The 18,862-nt window shown below is 58.0% G+C and overlaps 6 protein-coding genes across 6 annotated transcripts; 2 read left to right on the top strand and 4 right to left on the bottom strand.

Annotated features, from left to right (window-relative positions):
• Positions 1-110: 110 nt before the first annotated feature.
• On the bottom strand, positions 111-2,927 carry B0I36DRAFT_372119 (UNC-like C-terminal-domain-containing protein; the record flags this gene model as incomplete). Its single annotated transcript, XM_046160080.1, has 3 exons — positions 111-841; positions 872-1,589; positions 1,896-2,927. 3 exons carry the CDS (start codon positions 2,925-2,927, stop codon positions 111-113), a joined length of 2,481 nt encoding a protein of 826 aa, XP_046016937.1.
• Positions 2,928-3,731: 804 nt separating this feature from the next.
• Positions 3,732-5,157, top strand: B0I36DRAFT_71429 (putative methyltransferase-domain-containing protein). Its single transcript, XM_046163261.1, has one exon. It carries the CDS (start codon positions 3,785-3,787, stop codon positions 5,108-5,110), a length of 1,326 nt encoding a protein of 441 aa, XP_046016936.1. The 5' UTR covers positions 3,732-3,784; the 3' UTR covers positions 5,111-5,157.
• A 47-nt stretch (positions 5,158-5,204) lies between these two features.
• Positions 5,205-7,037, bottom strand: B0I36DRAFT_372105 (CoA-transferase family III domain-containing protein; the record flags this gene model as incomplete). Its single annotated transcript, XM_046160079.1, has 2 exons — positions 5,205-6,350; positions 6,966-7,037. The coding sequence occupies 2 exons, from the start codon at positions 7,035-7,037 to the stop codon at positions 5,205-5,207; spliced, it is 1,218 nt and encodes a 405-aa protein (XP_046016935.1).
• A 774-nt stretch (positions 7,038-7,811) lies between these two features.
• On the top strand, positions 7,812-9,083 carry B0I36DRAFT_345875 (acyl-CoA dehydrogenase/oxidase; the record flags this gene model as incomplete). The annotated part of the gene is made up of 1 exon (XM_046156404.1): positions 7,812-9,083. The coding sequence occupies one exon, from the start codon at positions 7,812-7,814 to the stop codon at positions 9,081-9,083; it is 1,272 nt and encodes a 423-aa protein (XP_046016934.1).
• Positions 9,084-10,290: 1,207 nt separating this feature from the next.
• B0I36DRAFT_359452 (SNF21-like protein) lies at positions 10,291-14,860 on the bottom strand (the record flags this gene model as incomplete). Its single annotated transcript, XM_046158128.1, has 3 exons — positions 10,291-10,560; positions 10,619-14,635; positions 14,765-14,860. The coding sequence occupies 3 exons, from the start codon at positions 14,858-14,860 to the stop codon at positions 10,291-10,293; spliced, it is 4,383 nt and encodes a 1,460-aa protein (XP_046016933.1).
• A 1,862-nt stretch (positions 14,861-16,722) lies between these two features.
• Positions 16,723-18,784, bottom strand: B0I36DRAFT_71395 (WD domain-containing protein). The gene has a single exon (XM_046163260.1). It carries the CDS (start codon positions 18,684-18,686, stop codon positions 16,941-16,943), a length of 1,746 nt encoding a protein of 581 aa, XP_046016932.1. The 5' UTR covers positions 18,687-18,784; the 3' UTR covers positions 16,723-16,940.
• Between the last annotated feature and the right edge of the window lie 78 nt (positions 18,785-18,862).

The following is an 18,862-nucleotide window of genomic DNA, read 5'->3' as shown; positions in this document are numbered from 1 at the left end:
GTTGAACGATGCTAACACGCTATGTAAGAAATGACCCAGCAAATAAACGTCAAAGACGCTGTGTAACATTGACGATGTGAAAACAAGCAGTGGATTGCACTGAACACATCTTAATCAGGATCCTCGGGCAGCGCTGGCAGTGGCTTCCGCGTGGAACCGGCATGCATGTGTGTTGTTCTGCCGCCTGCTACCGGCCTCGGCGCGACAAAGTCCTCGTTTGGCATTGCACCATCGACTGCGGGAGGTGTGTGTCGTCTGTCACTGCCACCTCCTCGCTCATAACCCGAGCCGCCGTTGGCCTGGCTGCCGTGCAGCCTGTCGCCCTCGGCAGCAGACTCGTTTTCATCTGCGACGCTGTTCGCCGCGGAGTAGTAGAACACGTCGTCACCCTTGCTTAGCCGCTCACGCTGAGCCGGCGCCATGTTGGGCTCGGAGTCGTAGCCCACATCGTCGCCCTCGTCCGGGCTCATTTCCCTGCTCGAGGCTGGTGTCGGGAGCTGGTCGTAATAGTCAATGTTCACGCTCAGAAGCTCGGGGGCAGATCCTGTCGCCGAACGGGAGAGAGGAGGCGCAGGACGGAGCGTTGATTGCTCTCGGTCGTACTGTCCGTCATACGGTGTCGTACGTGTTTCATTGAGCGTGACGTCGGACATTGACTGCTGACTATGCCCGAGGCGTTGTCTCAGCTGCGAGCTGTTACTCATAGCTCGGATCAGGCGGGCATTTGGAGTCGAATCGTTCTCGGACGTGTTCATGGGTACATCCAAGCCGCTCCGCCCGTTGGAAGCAATGCCTGCAGCCTTGTAAGCCGATTTCGGCGTTGCGGGATACGCCGGACTGCCTATGCGTGATCCGGATGCGAAAACTTGACCCGGATAATAGGCCGAGTCGGCGGATATCAGCCCGGCTGCGTTGCCTGCGAAGCCTCGGGAGAAAATCACAAGCACCAGGCATATCAGGAGCAATATGCTCTGTACAATGGCCATGCGTTTCTGGAACACAACTTCATCGGCAAGAACGCCTACGCGTGCACCCAGAGCCACAATCTCCCGTTCGGCCTGCTCTCGCTGTGTCTCGAGGGCGATGACAGTAGATTGCCAGATCTCGTCGTATTGGACGCGAACCTCACGCAGCTCGTTGAGGACAGTATTGTTCAAGGTATTCAGAAACTGGTCGACCTTCGCAACCTGTCTTTTCTCGAGTTTGGCCAGTGCCTCCTGGAGAAACCTCGACTGGGACTCAATGTACTGCATGGACAGGGTAGTGTTGGACTCCAGAACCTGCAAGCGCTTTGTCATAGCCTTAAAGAATGAGTCTTGCACGGTAGGCGATGCTGCTGGGGCACCACCTGAGGACGAAGCCTTGCTTCGTTGAGTGGCAGATGCAGACGGGCTCGAGCCGGATTTGGGCTGTGAGCGAGGCGAAGAAGCTTTCGAGACGGTGGACCCAGATGGGGAGCCCTTTGACACTGAGCCTTGTCCGTGACTGGTAGTCGTGGCTTGTTCTGTGACTGATCCCGAGGAGTTTTTTCCGGTAGTGATAGAAGTTGTCGGTGAGGATTCGTATGAGTTGGAGGTGGTTTGGTCTCGCTCCATTGTGTGAACCGTGATGCTGTGAACGGTGGAGCCAGAGGGCGATGTGATTGTTGCATGGACGGACGAGTTTGCTGAGGCCGAAGGTGAACCTGAAGCTTGTACTGGGTGTGTGCCATGGGGGTCTTGCACGCCTGCTCCACCAACGTTGGACTCGTTCGGTGAGGGCGAACTTTGAGCGGGTTGTGTGCTCATGTTGCGCTGGACTTCCTGCTCATAGTCGCAATCCGCCCGGCACGTAGGCTCCGCGCGAATGAGCCCGAGGTAAGTCACATCCCCAGTTGGAAGCACGTCTGTCTGCACCAGAGTGGAAGGCTTCCCCGGAACTGGTAGCGGTGATGCCACTGGCTCTGTGTCCTGCTCAGATCGGGGCACCTCGACTTCCTCAGCCACGACTTCGTTCACCACTTCAACTTCCTCGGCCACAACTTCATTTACCACCTCGACGTCCACAGGGTCTTGGCTGTCTTCTTCAATAGTCGGAGTCGATGTGGTTTCATCGTCACCATCAATATCTGCAGTGTCTAGATCCTTCCAAGCATCCATCATGCGTGTGCCGTGGACCCTGAGGAGGGATAGCGGACAGTAGTACTCGTTGCCCCAGTGGCTCAATATCTCGACCCGCAGATATCTGGCCCAGTCTTGCGGGTGCTCGACAAGGAAAGGCTGGATGTCCCTAGCGTTTCGGGCTTGGAACGTGCCGAGGACCTTCCACTTGTCCTGTTTGACTGGATAACGATCACTAACGCTGACGCGAAAGGAACGAATCATGCTGGAGAAGAACTCGTAATTGGCAAGAACGATTGTGTCGACAAGAATGTCGTCGCTAAGCTCGACGATGAAAAACTTGTTCTCCGTGGCGCACTCCAGGAGCATGTAGGAGTCTTTGTTCTCCAACAAGATGGCTGAGGGATTCTTCGTTCCAGGGCTCGTCTTGAGGACGGTCGCGCCTGCGTCAAAGGACGAGTACGAGAAACGCTCCTTGCAGGTCCTGCCTGCATCCTTACTGCGATGGACGAGTGCAAGGCCCTCCTCGTACGTGATCTTTTCGAGCTTCTCCTCCCGCTTCTCCTCGCGAACGCCTTGGGAATTTGCTGACGAGGCAAAGTCTGATATTCTGTCTGAGAAGGAGTCAAAATCGAGGTTAATCTCGCCTTCGTCACCGAGCGATGCAAAGTCGCCGCTGCTAGCCTCGCCGCGATTCTCTGGGACGCGGCGATGCCTCGGATCGGGGCCGTCATCGGCCTTGGCAACCATCATGGCCTTCCATTCCTCAAAGGACATGAACGCCCCTGTACTTAGATCACCGCCGTCATCGTCGTCGTCGTCGTCCATCGCAGGGGGGATTCGTGCGTCGTGGCGGTAGCCGTCGGCTCAGACACTGGCGCGGCGGGTGGTGTTGTTGTGGCATCAGGGGCCGTCGCTGCTGTCGAGAAGGCTGACATGGAGGTCAAGCACTGCTGCGGCAGGCTGTGGGTGATGTAGTTGACGGTTCGTGCGACGCAAGTGCTCTGGGAGGAGGCGTAGACGTGCGGATTACTGGGGGGTGACGCCGCACCGGAAGCGGTGGCCAGCGCCGCAACGATGGTGACGAGACATAGGAATGAATGGCGCGACGACGGAAAAGGTGACGAAGTCACCCTCATATTGAAGTGTTGGCGCATGGCTTTCGTGATGGAGTTGAGCGGCAGCTTGCCAGTCCGGCCTGCGGCAGCTGTAACGCTTGGCGTGGGCAGGTCATGACATGGAGCCAGCTGCCGTGATGGTGTCTGGTGATGGGAGCAAGAGGGTTCGGTGATCGAGCGGGCAGGTCGCAGGTCGTTGCCGAATAGGTGAGGTGGTCGAGAGCCGCAGAATGGCTGGATTGTCCCAGAGTGTGCCAGATGTTCAAAAGCAGGGCAGGCCGGGCGTTGTGATGTCGTCGTCGCATGTGCTACCTGGGTACATGTACGTGTACCCTGCAACGTGGGGGCGGCAAGGTCGCTCGCTGGGGCTGTGGTTCCCGCACGCCAACCCCTGCAGTTCAAGACGCCAGTCCAGGCTAACGAAATAAACTCTGGCACGCAAGACAGGCCAATCGAAGACATTGGGAGTTCTGCTCTGATGCCCCGGCTGCCGCAGGCACAGACATCCGCCGATAATTCGCAACAGCTGCCAATGGCATCGCGTGCAGCAAAAGCACCGCCTCGCAAATGCACTACATCCGCCTTCTGCGGCCGCCCGCGATAGGGCATCTGCCCAAGGGAAGGTCAACCATCTCCCTCGTGCTGACCGTCACGACAGACCTGGGTGATACCTTTCTCTACCCGGAAGAGCCCATCGAGCTGGGCTTTTGCTTGGCGAGCCACGGGTCAACAGAAGGACCTACGAAGCTGTTCCCGGCCGGGCAGTCGTCCTCGTCATGGCAGCCTGGCATGCGAGTGCTCAAGACTAGCCTCGCCCTTCACGAGCCACTCCGGGCAGAGACGGCGGCGGCGGCCGTCCTGGTCATTTTCGCTCTAGACACCCCGGCCCTGCAAGTCTCGCTAAGCTCTTCAGCTCAGATCCTCCCGTGGCATGATGCTGCTGGCGCAAAGCCATGCAATGGCCTGATTGCACCGCTGTCTGTCGAAATCTCGGCTGCGAGAACAGCAGCTGATGTTGCCATTCGCGACATCGTCCTGGCCTGCGGGGAAACAAGTTCTGTCCAAATCTCCATCGAGGAGGACATGGGCGAAAGCATTGCCCGTCATATCTGGGATGCAGGCTTGACAACGGCAGCTTTTCTTGCCGATGCGTGCTGGAATGAAGAAAGCCCCAAGAGCACCACGCAGCTGTTCTCCCTGGAAGACAAGCAAACACTAAACATTCTCGAGCTCGGCTGCGGCGTTGGCGTTCTGGGCATCAGCATCGCCGTTCTCATGCCGCAGATACTGCAGAGAGCGTCGTCAAGGCCGCGTGAGCCATATATTCTCATGACTGATCTTCCCGAGGCGCGCGAGAGAGCCTGCTCGAACATCGCTCGGTTTCAGGCCCACAGAGCTTGTGCAGGGTCGAAAGCACAGCTAGAATATGAAGACTTGGACTGGAATGACGGCAGTCTCGGCTCCTTTGGGCCCAAGGCTTGTGCTCGAGCCTGGGATCTTGTCGTGCTCAGCGACTGTACCTACAATGTCGACGTCTTCCCGCTTCTCGTAAAGACGCTCTCGGCCATACACTTGCACAACAGCAAGATGAGGCCGATCAAGGATGATAAAGAGGCCAGCTGCACGACCAGGGTGCTTTTATCAACCAAGCCCCGTCATGATTCCGAGGCGGCCCTATTCAAGCAGTTGGCCTCTGAGGGCTGGAGCCATACCCTTGAAATCAGTATTCCCATGCTGAAAATCAACGAACAGGATGAAGTCGTCGAGATCTATTCATTCACTAAAGCCACTACCAGAAATGGGACAGGCCCGTCGGCGCACAAGTTGAAGCGCAAGGCTAGCAATTCTGGAGAAACCCCCACCAAAAAGACGACCAACAAGCCCTCCAGATGACGACCCATCAACACGCCACGCTACCGTGCAATATGATCAAGACAAGATTGCAGCCTGATGTTGACTGAGCTGGCCCAAGTTCTATTGCAGATCTCTATTCCTCGACACCCAACTCAGCAAATATTGCTTTGTTATGTTGACCTACCTCTGGAACTTCCTCCAACTTGACGTCGGCTGTGCTACTTATTCCTGGCGGCAACAGTGCCGGAACCACACCGACAGAAGTATTGATGTTGGTCCACCGGCCTCTGGCTTGGAGCTGCTCATGTCCCCAGACTTCGTCCATGTCACGGACCTTCGCGTTGGCCACTCCGGCCTTGTCAAGCCGCGCCAGGACCTCGTCTGCCGAGAGAGTTGCAAACTTTCCAAGAATGGTCTTCTTGACATCGTCCCGGTGCTGGTTCCGAGCGGAAGTGCTGATGAAGCGCGGATCCTTAGCGACATCGGCATCCTCCAGGACGACCGAGCACAGGTTGGCCCACTCGCGCTCGTTCTGCACTGCCAGCATGACTGTGCCGCCGTCGCCAGTCTCAAAGGGGCCGTAAGGATAAATCGAAGCATGAGACGCGCCCATGGGCTTGGGGCCCGGCTGGCCCTTGTAAGTGTAATACAGGGGGAAAGTCATCCACTCGGCCATGGACTCGAGCATGGAGATGTCGACCCTCGACCCCTTTCCGGACTTGTCGCGCTTCATGAGGGCGGCGAGGATGTTCGTGTAGGCGTACATGGCCGAGGCAATGTCGGCAATGGAGATGCCCACCTTGGCCGGCTCCGACTCGGTGCCGGTGACGGACAGCATGCCCGCCTCGCTCTGCACCAGGAGGTCGTACGCCTTCTTGTCGCGGTAGGGCCCGCTGTCGCCGTAGCCGGAGATGTCGCAGACGATGAGCCGGGGGTGCTCGTCCTTGAGCTTGGCAAAGGACAGGCCGAGCCTGTCGGCTGCTCCAGGGGCGAGGTTCTGGACGAGGACGTCGGTCTTTTTAAGCAGCCTCTTGACGACGTCGAGGTCTCGGGGCTGTTTCAGGTCGAGCGCCAGGCTCTCCTTAGACCTGTTTGTCCAGACAAAGTGGGAGGCGAGCCCGTCGACCCTGGTGTCGTAGGCACGGGCAAAGTCGCCGATGACGGGTCTCTCGACCTTGATGACCCTGGCGCCGAGGTCGGCGAGCTGTCTTGTGGCAAAGGGGGCGGCGATGGCCTGCTCGAGGCTGAGCACGGTGATGCCGTGCAGTGGCAGGTGCGACTTGTCCTGTGTCGTGGGGGCCGTGGCCGTGGCCGATGGCTCTGGGTTCGACCCGGCGGTGGTGGCTAGGGGCCTTGTCTGTGCTATGCTCCGAGCCGATAGAGTACCGGCGAGCCGCTCGGGCCGGCGTATTCTGGATAAAGCCTGCATAGACACACGCGTGCTGGCCCTGGACGCCGCCAGATTCAACGATGTCTTAATCGCCATAATCCGGTCCGGGGTTTATGCTACGTCCCAGTGTGCAAAGTCGGCTGTTCTGAAAAAAGGACGGTCTGAGCAAGAGCGCGCCCTCTGGATGGAAGGGCAGATGGCGGATGCTGCGACGGACTTTGGACAGCTCGATCCGCGAGGAACGGACATTCAATCGTCAAAGCACTGGCCGGAGCCGGGAGGCATGGACAGGATGCGGGCGGGCGGGTGACGGGACAGAGCGGCGGGGCGGGGGTCCCGTCGAGAAACCGGGGCACGGCTCCGACGGCCGAGGCTTGAGACAGGTCCGACATGATGGAGCGAGTGAGCGAGTGAGTGGTCGACAACGCCATGGGAGAAATCAATCAATCACTGCGCGGCAAGGGGGGGCCGTCCGTTCGACCGCTCAGCCGGCTTCCCAAAGACCATATCCCCTCGAGACCCCAGCGATCTTGCATTCTGCTGCTGGGTCAATAAGGACCGAGCCTGCTCTTCCATCTTGTATGCCACCACAAGACAGCCCTGCGGACGAATCTACAGTGGTGCTGTTGGCGGGATCTGTCTCTCCCCACAGCGCCCATCTTCCTGGCCAGGGGTGGTGTCTTCGGCGGCGGGCTTCCCCGCACTCCGGGGCATTCTCTACGGCACACTGCCTCTCTTTCCCACTCTGACTTACCCCAACGCCATGATGGTTCCAGCAGCCGAGGCCCGCACCTCCAGTTCAGTCCGCCCCCTCGCCGGGGGTTATCCTCCCACCACACGACATCCTCCTCCGAGACCAGACCTCCTCCGACTGGCTGGCTAGGACGACGCACGCATTGGGTGGTTCTCGGGCAAGAGGTTTCTGGCCTGCACAGAGCCGCATCGTCACTTTTCCCGAATCCCCATTCCCCCCAACAAACAACAACAGCTCGTTGGCCGACGTCATATATAATCCGCACCAGGATTTCCTCGGTGGTGCTTTTCTCTTTTTGTTCTTTGCTTTGAATAGAAAGATAGTCGTTTCTCCTTGGCATTCCCACGAGTAGCGTTCTTCGTCCCTCGTCCCCGGGCATCGAACCCCTTTAGCCGACTTGCCAAACGCACGACTCTTGACATCACTTATATATACACAGACAGACAGCAGGCGCCATGTCACAAAGACTGACCGCGAGGGCGTGGCAGGCCCGGCGTGCAGTCACTGCGGCCACTGCGGCCATGCCGGCTTCAACAGCACGCACCAAGACTGGATGCCGCCGGCTCCGCTTCTCGACCACGGCGAGGCGGCAGATCATGGAGACGACGGGCTTCACGGAGAACCAGCTGACGGTGCGCGAGGCGGTGGGAGCGGTGTGCGCACAGTTCCCCAACACGTACTGGCAGGAGAAGGACCGCAAGGAGGAGGACCCCAGCGAGTTCCACGCGGCGCTGGCGCGGGACGGGTGGCTGGGCATTGCGCTGCCCGAGTCGCTGGGGGGGTCCGGGCTGGGCATCTCGGAGGCGACCATGATGATGCAGACCATCGCAGAGTCGGGCGCGGGCATGGCCGGCGCCCAGAGCATCCACGCAAACGTCTACGCGACGCAGCCCCTCGCCCGCTTCGGCTCGGCCCAGCAGCTCCAGACAACCATCCCAAACATCATCTCGGGCCGCTGGCGCACCTGCTTCGGCGTCACCGAGCCAAACTCGGGCCTCGACACCCTCCGCCTCGCCACCACCGCCACAAGGGCCCCCGGCGGCGGCGACGACTACCTCGTCTCCGGCCAGAAGATCTGGATCACCTGCGCCCAGGTCTCCCGCAAGATGATCCTCCTCGCCCGCACTACGCCCCTCGAGCACGTCACAAAGCCCAGCCAGGGCCTCTCCCTCTTCTGCATCGACCTCGACCGCGACAAGCCGGGCCTCGAGCTGCGCAAGATTCGCAAGATGGGAGGGCGCGCCGTCGACGCCAACGAGGTCTTCTTCGACAACTACCGCATCCCCGCCGACTCCCTCGTCGGCCAGGAGGGCAACGGCTTCAAGATCATCCTGCACGGCATGAACGCCGAGCGCTGCCTGCTCGCCGGCGAGGCCCTCGGCCTGGGCTACGCCGCCCTGGCCCGCGCCGCCGCCTACGCCCGCGAGCGCGTCGTCTTCCGCAGGGCCATCGGCCAGAACCAGGCCATCGCCCACCCGCTCGCAGACGCCTACATGAACCTCGAGGCCGCCAAGCTCGCCACCTACCACGCTGCCCGGCTGTACGACATGTCAGCAGCAGCAGCACAAGACGGCGCCTCGAAACAAGAACAACAAGAACAACCACAGCAGCAGCAGCAACAGCAACAACACATCCGCCAAGACGCCGTCGGCGTGGCGGCCAACAGCGCGAAATACCTAGCCGCCGAGGCCGCCTTCCGGGCGTGCGAGCGCGCCGTCATGACCCACGGTGGCATGGGCTACGCCGTAGAGTACGACGTCGAGCGCTGGCTGCGCGAGTGCCTCGTGCCCCGCATCGCGCCCGTCAGCCGCGAGATGATACTCAACTATGTCAGCGAAAAGGTCCTCGAGCTGCCGAGGAGCTATTAAAATATGTGTTTCGTTTCGCTTCCTCTTCTCTCTCTCTCTCCCCCTCCCCCCCGCCCCCCTTTCTTTTTCTGGAGGGCAAGGGATAGATAGATAAATGGATGATATATGGCAAGGGTTTTGTGGCTTCTTGGGCCAGGCGGGCGTTTGTGTGTGTGTGTGTGTGTGTGTGTGTGTGTTCTCTGTTTGGCCACCGTTCAAGGCCTGGCGTCTAGACAGCGAGCCGAGTGCCAGGCGGAGCCACACCCTGACAGCCACATAGGTACGAGAAGGGTGGTAGATTCTACCATGAACCGCTTCGACCCAGATCCGTCCTTCAGCACAGAAGGAAAAGGAACGTATAGGCCCATCGATCGGGCATGGAGGGAGGGTAGCAGTATAGCAGCAGCAGAAGATGACACACACAATACGCAAACAGCCAAAGCATCAAGACGGGGGAAGCAACGGCGCCCCTCTTCGGCCCTACTCGAAGCACATTTGCTCTTGACAGTCCAGTGGTGCCCGTGTGCCGGTCTTGCATGTGAACGCCTCAATTCGGAGCGTGGCCCATTTCATACCATCCATGCCGGGAGACCACGCATACCCACTAGTTTGTCCTTGAACTCACGAATAAAACACACACACACACACACACACACACACACACACACACACACACACAGCGGCCGTAGATACTCTCTTGACAAGTCCTTTGTACTATAATCTTTCACTCAATCTTCGCATTCCTTTCTGATGACAAGGACTATTCCGGTCCAGCACCTTCACTATGTTCGCGCGTCATCTCCTCCTGCTTCTTCTTCATCATCTACTACAGCAAACAGCCTGCTTGACGTACAATAACGGACCTCCCCTTTTCCTCCCCTCCCAATCCTACCACTTGACACATCTCACTTCCAGACCAGCAGCCCAGGAGAAAACACCACAAGCGCAATGAGATGGGTGATGACGTGGACAACGCGGCAAGCAGAGTACACCGAAAAGGCAGACCTTCCTCGGCTCCAGTTGCAGAATACACCTCCTCAGGCAGCCTTCTCCCAGACCTATTGCTATTGAATACACCGTATAAGGAAGAACAAAAACAAGAAGTGTATTTAGGAACCCCAGACGCCCAAAGAAAGCAGTACGCAAAAAACAAGATGTGTCTTTCGGGAATCATGTTGTATCTCATTTTGAACCAGAACCCTTGCTAGTCGACGGGAGGCGGCTTTGCTCACGGCTCCGTCTCACCTGGATTAGCAGCAGCAGCAGAGGACGGTGGCGCCGATGGCGTGCCCGCGGCACTGGCTGCAGGAGGTGTAGCCGCGCCACCTCCAGAGGCAGCCCCGTTGCTGACAAGCTTTATCCGTGGCGCAGAGGTCGGTTGAGGCGTACCCGCGGCGGTATTAGGTGCGGTGGACCCTTCCTTGGTGGACGACCCCTCGAGCTCGGCAAGCTTGGGGTGCTTGCTCAATAGCTCTTGAGCTCGGTCATTGAAGAATTTCTGCTCGAGTGGTTAGCACATGTCAAGCTCAAAGATGAGGCATCCTTTCAATTCTTACCTCCATCACGTGGGCGTCCGCATACAGCAGACTGCCGTCCTCGTTGTACGTCCTGCAGTTGTTGCACATGAGGACAATGTCCCTGCGCATGTCGTCAATCTTGTTGTACTCCTCCTTCTTGATCTTGGCCTCGATCTGTTTCATGCAAATCGGGTTCGAGATCAACAGGTAGTAGTCGCCATAGTCACGTTTGGACGGGAGCTTGACGAAGGGTCCGATAATGAGCCTCGTGGCGGGCTCGTCATCATCGTCATCATCGGGATCCTGCTCCTCTGGAGGCAGATCGACCTCTAGAGTCATGAGACCGTCGTACAAGCTGCGCAAGCTCTTCTGAAGGGTTTCGCGGACCTCAGGCGCCAGACGCGAGGCGCCACCAGTCGTCGCGACAGCCTTGGCTCGACCTTGTGGGCCACGACGCTTCTTCGCCGGAGGCTCGCCATCCTCGTCCTCCGCCTTGCGCTTCTCATTCTTGCCGCCAGCTTTACGACCACGCTTCTTTGGCGGCGACGCCTCAGGCTCGGGCTCGGGTTCAGGCTCTTCTGAGCTACCCCTGCTAGGACTAGGTGAGTTGGCCCCAGACGCGCCTGCGCCCATGCTGGCACGCTTGATCCGGTTGGCCTCGCGCTTATCTTTCCTTGCTTGCTTGCGAGCTGCTGCTGCCTCAGGCGAGTCCTCATCGTCGTCAACGGCCATGAGCCATTGCTCCTCTGTGAGGCCGTCGTCGTACTTGACTCTGGTGCGCTCACGAGCACCACGACCAAGAACCGTCTCTTCCTCCTCCGGCTCCGGGTTGTCCTCGTTCAGGTACAGGTCGGGCAGCTCGTTCTCGGCCATGAGACGTGGGACGTTTTTGCAGCCGGGCGCGGTTCCGTAGGTGGGATCGCGTGCCCGTTCCTCATCAATGCGCTGGAAGACGGTGATCTCGTCGTCGCTTCGGGCAAGCAGCAGATTGAGTTCTTCGTCGTCCATCTCGTCGTTGTCACCAGACTCAGCCATGTCTGCAGTCTCCAGCAAAGTACGCAGCATAGCGTCCCGATCCGTCTCGGAAGACTTGTTATCGAACCGACCAGCTTGAATGACCTTGCCGTCCATGTCCAACTTGTAGCGTGCGCGCTCGAGAATCTTCTCCTCCACAGAGTTGGAGCTAATGAGTCGCAAGATGCGCACCTCGTTCTTCTGACCGATACGATGAGCACGATCCTGTGCTTGCAAATCTTGGTGAGGATTCCAATCTGAGTCGTAGATGATGACAGTGTCGGCAGTCTGAAGGTTGAGGCCGAGACCACCGGCACGGGTAGACAGCAGGAACATAAAGTAAGGGGAGTCGGGTGCATTGAATATTCTCAGCAGATCGGAACGGTCCTCTGACTTTGTCGTGCCGTCCAATCGGAGGTATTGCAGGCCACGGAAGCGCAAGAAGTCCTCCATGATATCCATGATGGCCGTCATCTGGAAGAACATGAGTACGCGGTGGCCGGTGGCCTTGTACTTGGGAAGGACACGGTCCAGCAGCTCAAACTTGCCCGCGGTTCTCCAGAGCAGATCGTTGCTGGTGTTGAGAGGGTTCATCTGGTTCTCGACCTCGTCAAAGACAAAGGGATGATTGCAAAGCTTGCGGAGCTGCATGATCATGTTGCTGAGACCACGAGCGCCAACCTTTCCACCCTTGCCATCACTGACTGCGATCTTGTTGTGCGTGACCATCTGCTTGTACAGGCGTGCCTGCAGAGCAGAGAATTTGCACTTGATGACCTTCTCGGTCTTGTCGGGAAGGTCCTTCTCGACATCCTTCTTCAGGCGACGCAGCAGGAACGGCCGCAACACCTTGTGCAGACGCCGAATGACCAGGATCTGCTCTTCTTCGTTCAGCTCCATCTTGTCTTGACCTCCAGTGTTGGCAAACGGCGTGTTGAACCATTCATCAAAAGTCTTGACGGATTTGAAAATGGTCGGTAGGACAAAGTTGAGCATGGCCCATAGCTCACCCAGGTTGTTCTGGAGAGGTGTGCCGGTAAGAATGAGCCTGAATCTCGTGCTGTAGTACTGCGAGATGGTGGCACTGAGCTTGGACTGCGCGTTCTTCATGCGGTGTCCCTCGTCGATAATCATGTGGAACCACTTGATCTTGCTAAGAATCGGGCGGTCCTTGATAATGTACTCGTAGGTCGTCAGGAGAACTTGGAACTCGCCCCGACGGATCTTGTCCTGCTGGAGCTTTCTCTGCTGAGGGTTACCCTTGTAGACAACCTTGGCAACTGAAGGGGCCCACTTCTCAAACTCTAGAGTCCAATTCGTAAGTGTACTCAAGGGAACAATGACCAAGTAAGGGCCAGGCTGAAGTTTGCGCTCGATGAGATAGCAGATCAGACTGATGGTCTGAATGGTCTTGCCGAGACCCATTTCGTCGGCGAGGATACCATTGAGGTTGTTGTTGTACAGCGAAATCATCCACTGCAGACCCTTGATCTGGTACTCCTTGAGCTTGCCACCAACCAGGATGTCGGCCTGCTCTGTGACCTCTTCCCTGATGCGATGGGCCACGGCGTAGTAGTCAATCTTGCGGGCAGCTTCCTCGTCGTCATCCTCTTCTGGCTCGCTCTCTTCTTCGGGATAATCTGTGATATCGTCGCCATTCTGCTGCGCAGCCTTGCGTTGCTGCGCCTTGACGGAAGATGCCAACTGCTTAAGGAAGCCATCTGTTTGTCGGAGCAGATGCGTGATACGAGTATCCTTGGCCTGGTCGAGCAGCTTGAGATACGCCTCTTCGTCGTTGGCCTTGAGCGCCTGCAGACGCTGCTTGGCGGTACGCTCAATGCGCTTCTGCTCTTCCTTCTCGATATTGAAGTGATGCGAAAACATGGCTCTACCCATTTTCGACATCTTGCTGCGTACCGAGTTGACCGTGTTGATGATTTCAGACCGGTGATTCTGCATAGACTGCAGGAAGTCGGTGTGCTTCTTCTTCTCACGGTGCTCGCGAGCATCACGCTGCTGCTTCTCAAGCTTCTCAGTGATGCGCGCCTCGCGCACGTTCTGCTTCTTGACGCGTCTGTAGTTGCTGCGATTCGTCGTCATGGCCAGATTGTCGTAGTGCATCATCTGCCGGCCAATTCTTTCGCGCAGCGCACGTTGCTTCGCATAGAGTCCAAGGGATTTGAGTTCGATGATGGCTTTCCGCTTGGAACTATCGTCAGGGGTTACCTGTTCACTTGTCGTGTCCCAGTGAGCAATATTGCCAGGCACAGCCTTGAGCTCGGCGTATCTGGCCTTCATGCGGTTGAAGACGATGATTTCTCTCTCGTGCCGAAGCTGCTCAAAATCGACACCAGTAGGGAAGATACCGGGGATGATGAAACGCTTTCGTCGTTGGCCGTGCTCGTGGTAGCTGATAGTATCGTGTAGCTGGCCACCCTCATACGGCGACTTCAGTGTCTTGTAGACCCGTCCAGTCACGAGCGCTGAGGATGCCGCGTCAGCTTCTGTTGCATTTTCAGGCACAGCAGAACCAGCCTTGGTACCGTCAGGGGCGGGTGTGGCCGAAGCGCGCGCTGTGGCTGCGTGCGCAGACTGCTCCGCGACAGCTTGCCGTCTCAGTCTCTGGGCGTTGAGGGCCTGCTGCATCTGATACGGTACACCAGCATTCTTGCCGAGAAGCTTGAAAGCCTGGATCTGCTGCCGCAGCAAGGCGAGCTGTTGTTGTGAGAATTGCGAAGCGGGTCCAGCTCCTGAAGGCGACGAAGTGGTGGGCTGCGCGGGTGTGCCTGATGCTGTCGCCTGTGCGGGCGGCTGCTGTGGTGTTGAGCTCGCTGGTTGTGACGTTGCGACGGTTGGCTGAGGGGTCTGTTGGGAGCCATTGATGCCAGTGCCGTTGGGCATGTTCTGCGAGGCGTGCTGCTGCTGTTGCTGCTGCATTACTCGCGCCTTGTTGTGTTGCTGGAACGCAAGCAGGAATTGGCTGGTCTTGATGAACTCGGGATCATTCTGAGGCACGCCTCGCTCCTTCATTTGCTTGAATTTCTGTGCAAGATGTTGTTAGCTTCCGAAGGATGTGTAACGAATTGCGCGATGCTGAGTGAGTACAATCGCTCAGCAGATACGAGCATTGACATCAGTGAACATCGCATATTGGAAAGAGAATTGACGCACCAAGAACATCTCCTGGACCTGACTCTGCGTCATCTGCCCAGGCATGGCAGACGCGCCAGGGTGCTGGACCGCGGGAGCTGATTGCACCGACGCCATCTTGGAGGCGCAGTGGTGTAGCAGGCGTGTGGCCTTTGGGGACTGTCAAGAGCAAGATATACTCTCAACTATGTGGAAAAAAGCGCTCAGACAGCGATTAAAAAGTGTTCATGTCTAAAGATAGTCGGCTGCTCGTGACTTTGTCGCGCCGAAACCTGCTGGCGGATGCACCAGGGAGTCGAGAGCAAAGATCGTGGCGTGGCCTCGAGGGAATCGAAGTGATGGTCGCGACGTGGGTGGCAGCGTCGCGTGGGCAGTCGCAAAAGCGCGTTTCGTTGTGCCGACAGCGGTGGTCGAGCGCAAGACGTGCACGCTGATGATGGTTAGCTGCCGAGGACGAAGAGGTTGATGGACTGCCTGTCGCGCTGGGGCTCAAACCTTACGTTGGGCTAATGGTCACGATGGGAAGAGAGCGACGGAGCCGGGCGGCGGATGCTTGGAAAAGTCGAGGCTTGAGGCGGGTGAGCGTGTCGTCAGGGCCGGGACGGAGGTCGAGGACTCCCGGGGGTTGATGGAAGCTGGCTCGGGGGAGGTGGTGGATGGACGAGGTGGTGGCAGTGGTGGTTGGTCGGAGCCGTGTCGCGCGCGCGGAGACGTGTGCGTCGGTCGTGTGGGTTTGGTGAGGCACTCGCACTCTGGGGGCGGCAGCGGCTACTGCTGCAGCAAAAAAACAGGCAGAGGGAAAATGCGCACGGGCTGGCTGGCAGGGCGGGTGGGGAGCGAGGGAGTGCGGCAGGCCGGGGCAGGTGCGCGCATGCGTGAGGGCAGAGCAGTGCGGCGGGTGGTCCTGGTCGCAAAAGGGCCGTATCTGATGGAATCAGGCACGAGGGGGATGGATGGGTTTGATGCGGGCTCGTCGTCGTCGGATTGCGCGCGCGTCCGGTGGATGGGCAGCAGGAGCAGAGCGTTCCACGTATTGCTTGCGTCAAAGTGGGTGGGAAGTCTGGCGAGTTGGCAGAATCAGTGCAATCTCCCAGCCGGTGCAGGCAGCCAGGCCCCCAGGTCTTACACAGTGTCGTCTGGCGAGGGGCGCCTGCAGGCCGTGCAGTGGAGCCTGCCAATCTTTTGTTCCCATCGAGCCAATGAGAGATAGTTTTCTGTCCTGTCCGCATGACCGGTCCACAATTCGGGGCGCGCTCAGCTTCGCGACAGCCACTCCTCAGGTACTAAAAAGCGGGTCATATGCTTGTGCACAGTACGCGTTCCACGATGGCTTACAGTCTTGGCCAACTCCTCCCTTCACTGGCGACCAGCTGGCAACCCACTTTGGGGCCGGGCGACACCATCCGGAGCACAGTCTCACACGATTGCTACTGTGCGGCCGCCCAAACCTCAGCCTTGGAGTGTTCAATTGCCAGCTTCAATAAGAGCAGCCCTTGGGAAAGCAGTAATTACAGACAGACTGAACGATTACTTTCGTTCTCACCCAAGGATATTCAAGTATTACAAGACCTGTATCAGATAAAGCTTGTGGTCAACACCCTTCCCAGTCCTGCAAGTTTAGCAGGCCGGGCTAGGCATTTTGTTGAATGGCACGGGCTACCCGTCCCCTGTCGGTGCTCAAATGTCTGGATCAAAGCAGTGACATCAGCTAGGCGATCTGCTAGCTGCATTGTCATTGGATGCTCTATCTCGAAAAGGTAACTCGATCTCTCGGCCGAGGCTCTGCTGTTGCGTACCACCGGCCCTCAAACGGGGCCCGGCCATTTCAAGGTTCTGCCACCTAGTCGGGAGCCCAACCGATTGGCGATGAGACGCCCTACGCCAGGTTGGGATGAACTGCCTTGGCATTTGCCTCTTCTCTGGGACGAGCCAGGTGGCTGAGCCACCGTTGTATCACGAAATCGCCAGCCGGTGTCAAGTCGTCTGTATTAACTGTGTTTGCCCACTCTTTTGTGATCAAAGATTATGGAACGCCACGTCGTACCAGCGGCATGCAGCCACGCAGTTGACGGCGTGTCTGTTCTCTCAAGATGCCGCACTCCGCACGACAACTATCGCTGGCTGCAGGTGTGTTCAATTTTCCGAGATCCCCGGAACTCGATTTCAGCAAGATGAGCCGAGGCTGGCTGACTCGAGTTCATCGCTTGACTCGCTTCTTATCGGGCCCGTCGTCCTCCCCATCGCTGGCATCCGCATACTGCGTGACTGGCTGGGTATCCTTCCATGCATTTGTGAACATCGGATCCTTTTTGGCAACTTCTGCATATTTCAACAGCGCCTCCCGCGGGTCCTCGTGTAGCATCTTGCTTAGTGGAATGTTTTCGCTGATGTGTTTCTCATCAGGTTGGCTGCGCATGAACGGAGTCTGCAACTGCACTTGAGGTCTCCGAGGATCTTTGGATCTGCCCGTCCCTGTCACGCCAGCTTTTCGGGAACCGCCCATGGCGCCGGGTGTGATGATGGACTCTCCCGAAAGCCCAAGAGATTGATCCGTCGTGAATTCTGGGTTGTCGTCAATATGCCGCTTTTTGGGTGCGCGCGACATGACGTCCACAGCTCCTCGTGTTGACATGGTGGGATTGTACAAGACTCGGCTCTCGCCGTTAGCAGATCCTGTGATGATCTGGTTTATTTTCGGGTGCCAATCTACCGTGATCAATGGTGATCCTGGCGTGATGGGGGTGACAAACTCAGGCTGGAGATTGCCAGGGTTTAGGATGTGTAGGTGACCCGTCACCGAGCCGGTGATGATGCTCGTAGAGTTTGGCGAATACCTAATGTTGGTCATGTTGTACTGGTTAGAGGTCGAGAGGTGCTCAACGGTGACTAGTGGTTCCCGGAACTTGCGTGTATCCCACAACTTGATGAGATCATCGCCACCCCTTGTGATGACCATCCGACCATCGGAGCTGATATCGATGCCGCCTGTCCAAGTGTTGGGTTTGTGCGCGTCACGAATCTCGGCAGCCGGCCTAGAGAATGGCCCGTTGCCACTCCACATCACCAGTGTACCATCGTATGCCGCAGAGACAAGCACATTGTTGCCGCCCTGCATTGGCGATCCCCAGGCGACGGCGGTCATGCGCGTCCGCCCAGCGGCACCCGCTGCTTTTGATTTGAACACGATGACCTCCTTCTGGCTGCGCTTGTTGTTGATGTCCCATATCCGTAGGGTGCTGTCCGTCCCAGCCGTGACGCAGAGGTTCCGTTCCGTCGGATGCCACGTGCCCGTGGTGATCTCTGATATGTGACCTTTGGTATTGTGCATGTCGCGGAGGTACATGTCTCCCTTGACAAAATCGGCGATGACGTCGCCATCGCGACTGAGGATCTTGGCCTGGGGGTGTGCAGCGACGCAGAGGATGACATTCCCCGAAGGACTGAACTCGACATGGTTGATGGGATGAGCGTCGGCACCAGCAGCGGATGCTTTCTTTTCGTATGGATCGACGGAGCGGAAGGCACGAATTGTTGTCGGCGTCATTGAAGAGAAGTCGTGCAGCTTGACGGTGCAGTCTATCGACCCTGACACCATTCGCCCACCGGCTGGGTCGAGCGAAACGGACGTGACAGCTCGGTCGTGGGTCTTGACAACCATCTCGTGCGAGGTTGGGAACTCATCTTCGTCATCAGAATCGTCCGAGTCGTCCGAGTCCGAGTCGGAGTCGGAGCCAGACTTGGATTTGGCCTTGGGACTGCGGCTGGCATCGACAGCGTGGCCTGGTGCATTGCCAGTTGGACGACGGCTCCGATCGATCTGGGCGGCGATGTTGGCCTTCTTGGACTTCTTGCCGAACGAGGTGGGCAGGAAGGCACGCATGGGGTCGTCGGGCGCGAGCCCAGGGTCCTCGACCTCGTAGCCGTCGCTGTCGTCGTCGCTCATGTTGTCTCGTGCGTGGCGGTGAGGCCGAGGCGGCGGAAGGAAGAGTAGAGGTGGTAGGTGCCGGGTGCGGATGAGCGCGAGACCAAGATCATCGCCGTGCTGCAAGGCTGAGAAGACTGGAATGAGCTGGCGCTACCGGCGTCGAACCAAGGCTTGGCTGGGATCTGCGCGATGTC

The sequence above is a fragment of the Microdochium trichocladiopsis genome (assembly GCF_020744255.1).
Source record: "Microdochium trichocladiopsis strain MPI-CAGE-CH-0230 chromosome Unknown B0I36scaffold_2, whole genome shotgun sequence".
NCBI lineage: Eukaryota > Fungi > Ascomycota > Sordariomycetes > Xylariales > Microdochiaceae > Microdochium > Microdochium trichocladiopsis.
This window is presented reverse-complemented; position numbering and strand designations above follow the sequence as displayed.

What these genes read in the sequence shown, in the direction of transcription:
- B0I36DRAFT_71429 (XM_046163261.1), top strand. Translation starts at nt 3,785, where the DNA reads ATGCACTACATCCGCCTTCTGCGGCCGCCCGCGATAGGGCATCTGCCC.
- B0I36DRAFT_71395 (XM_046163260.1), bottom strand. Translation starts at nt 18,686, where the DNA reads ATGAGCGACGACGACAGCGACGGCTACGAGGTCGAGGACCCTGGGCTC.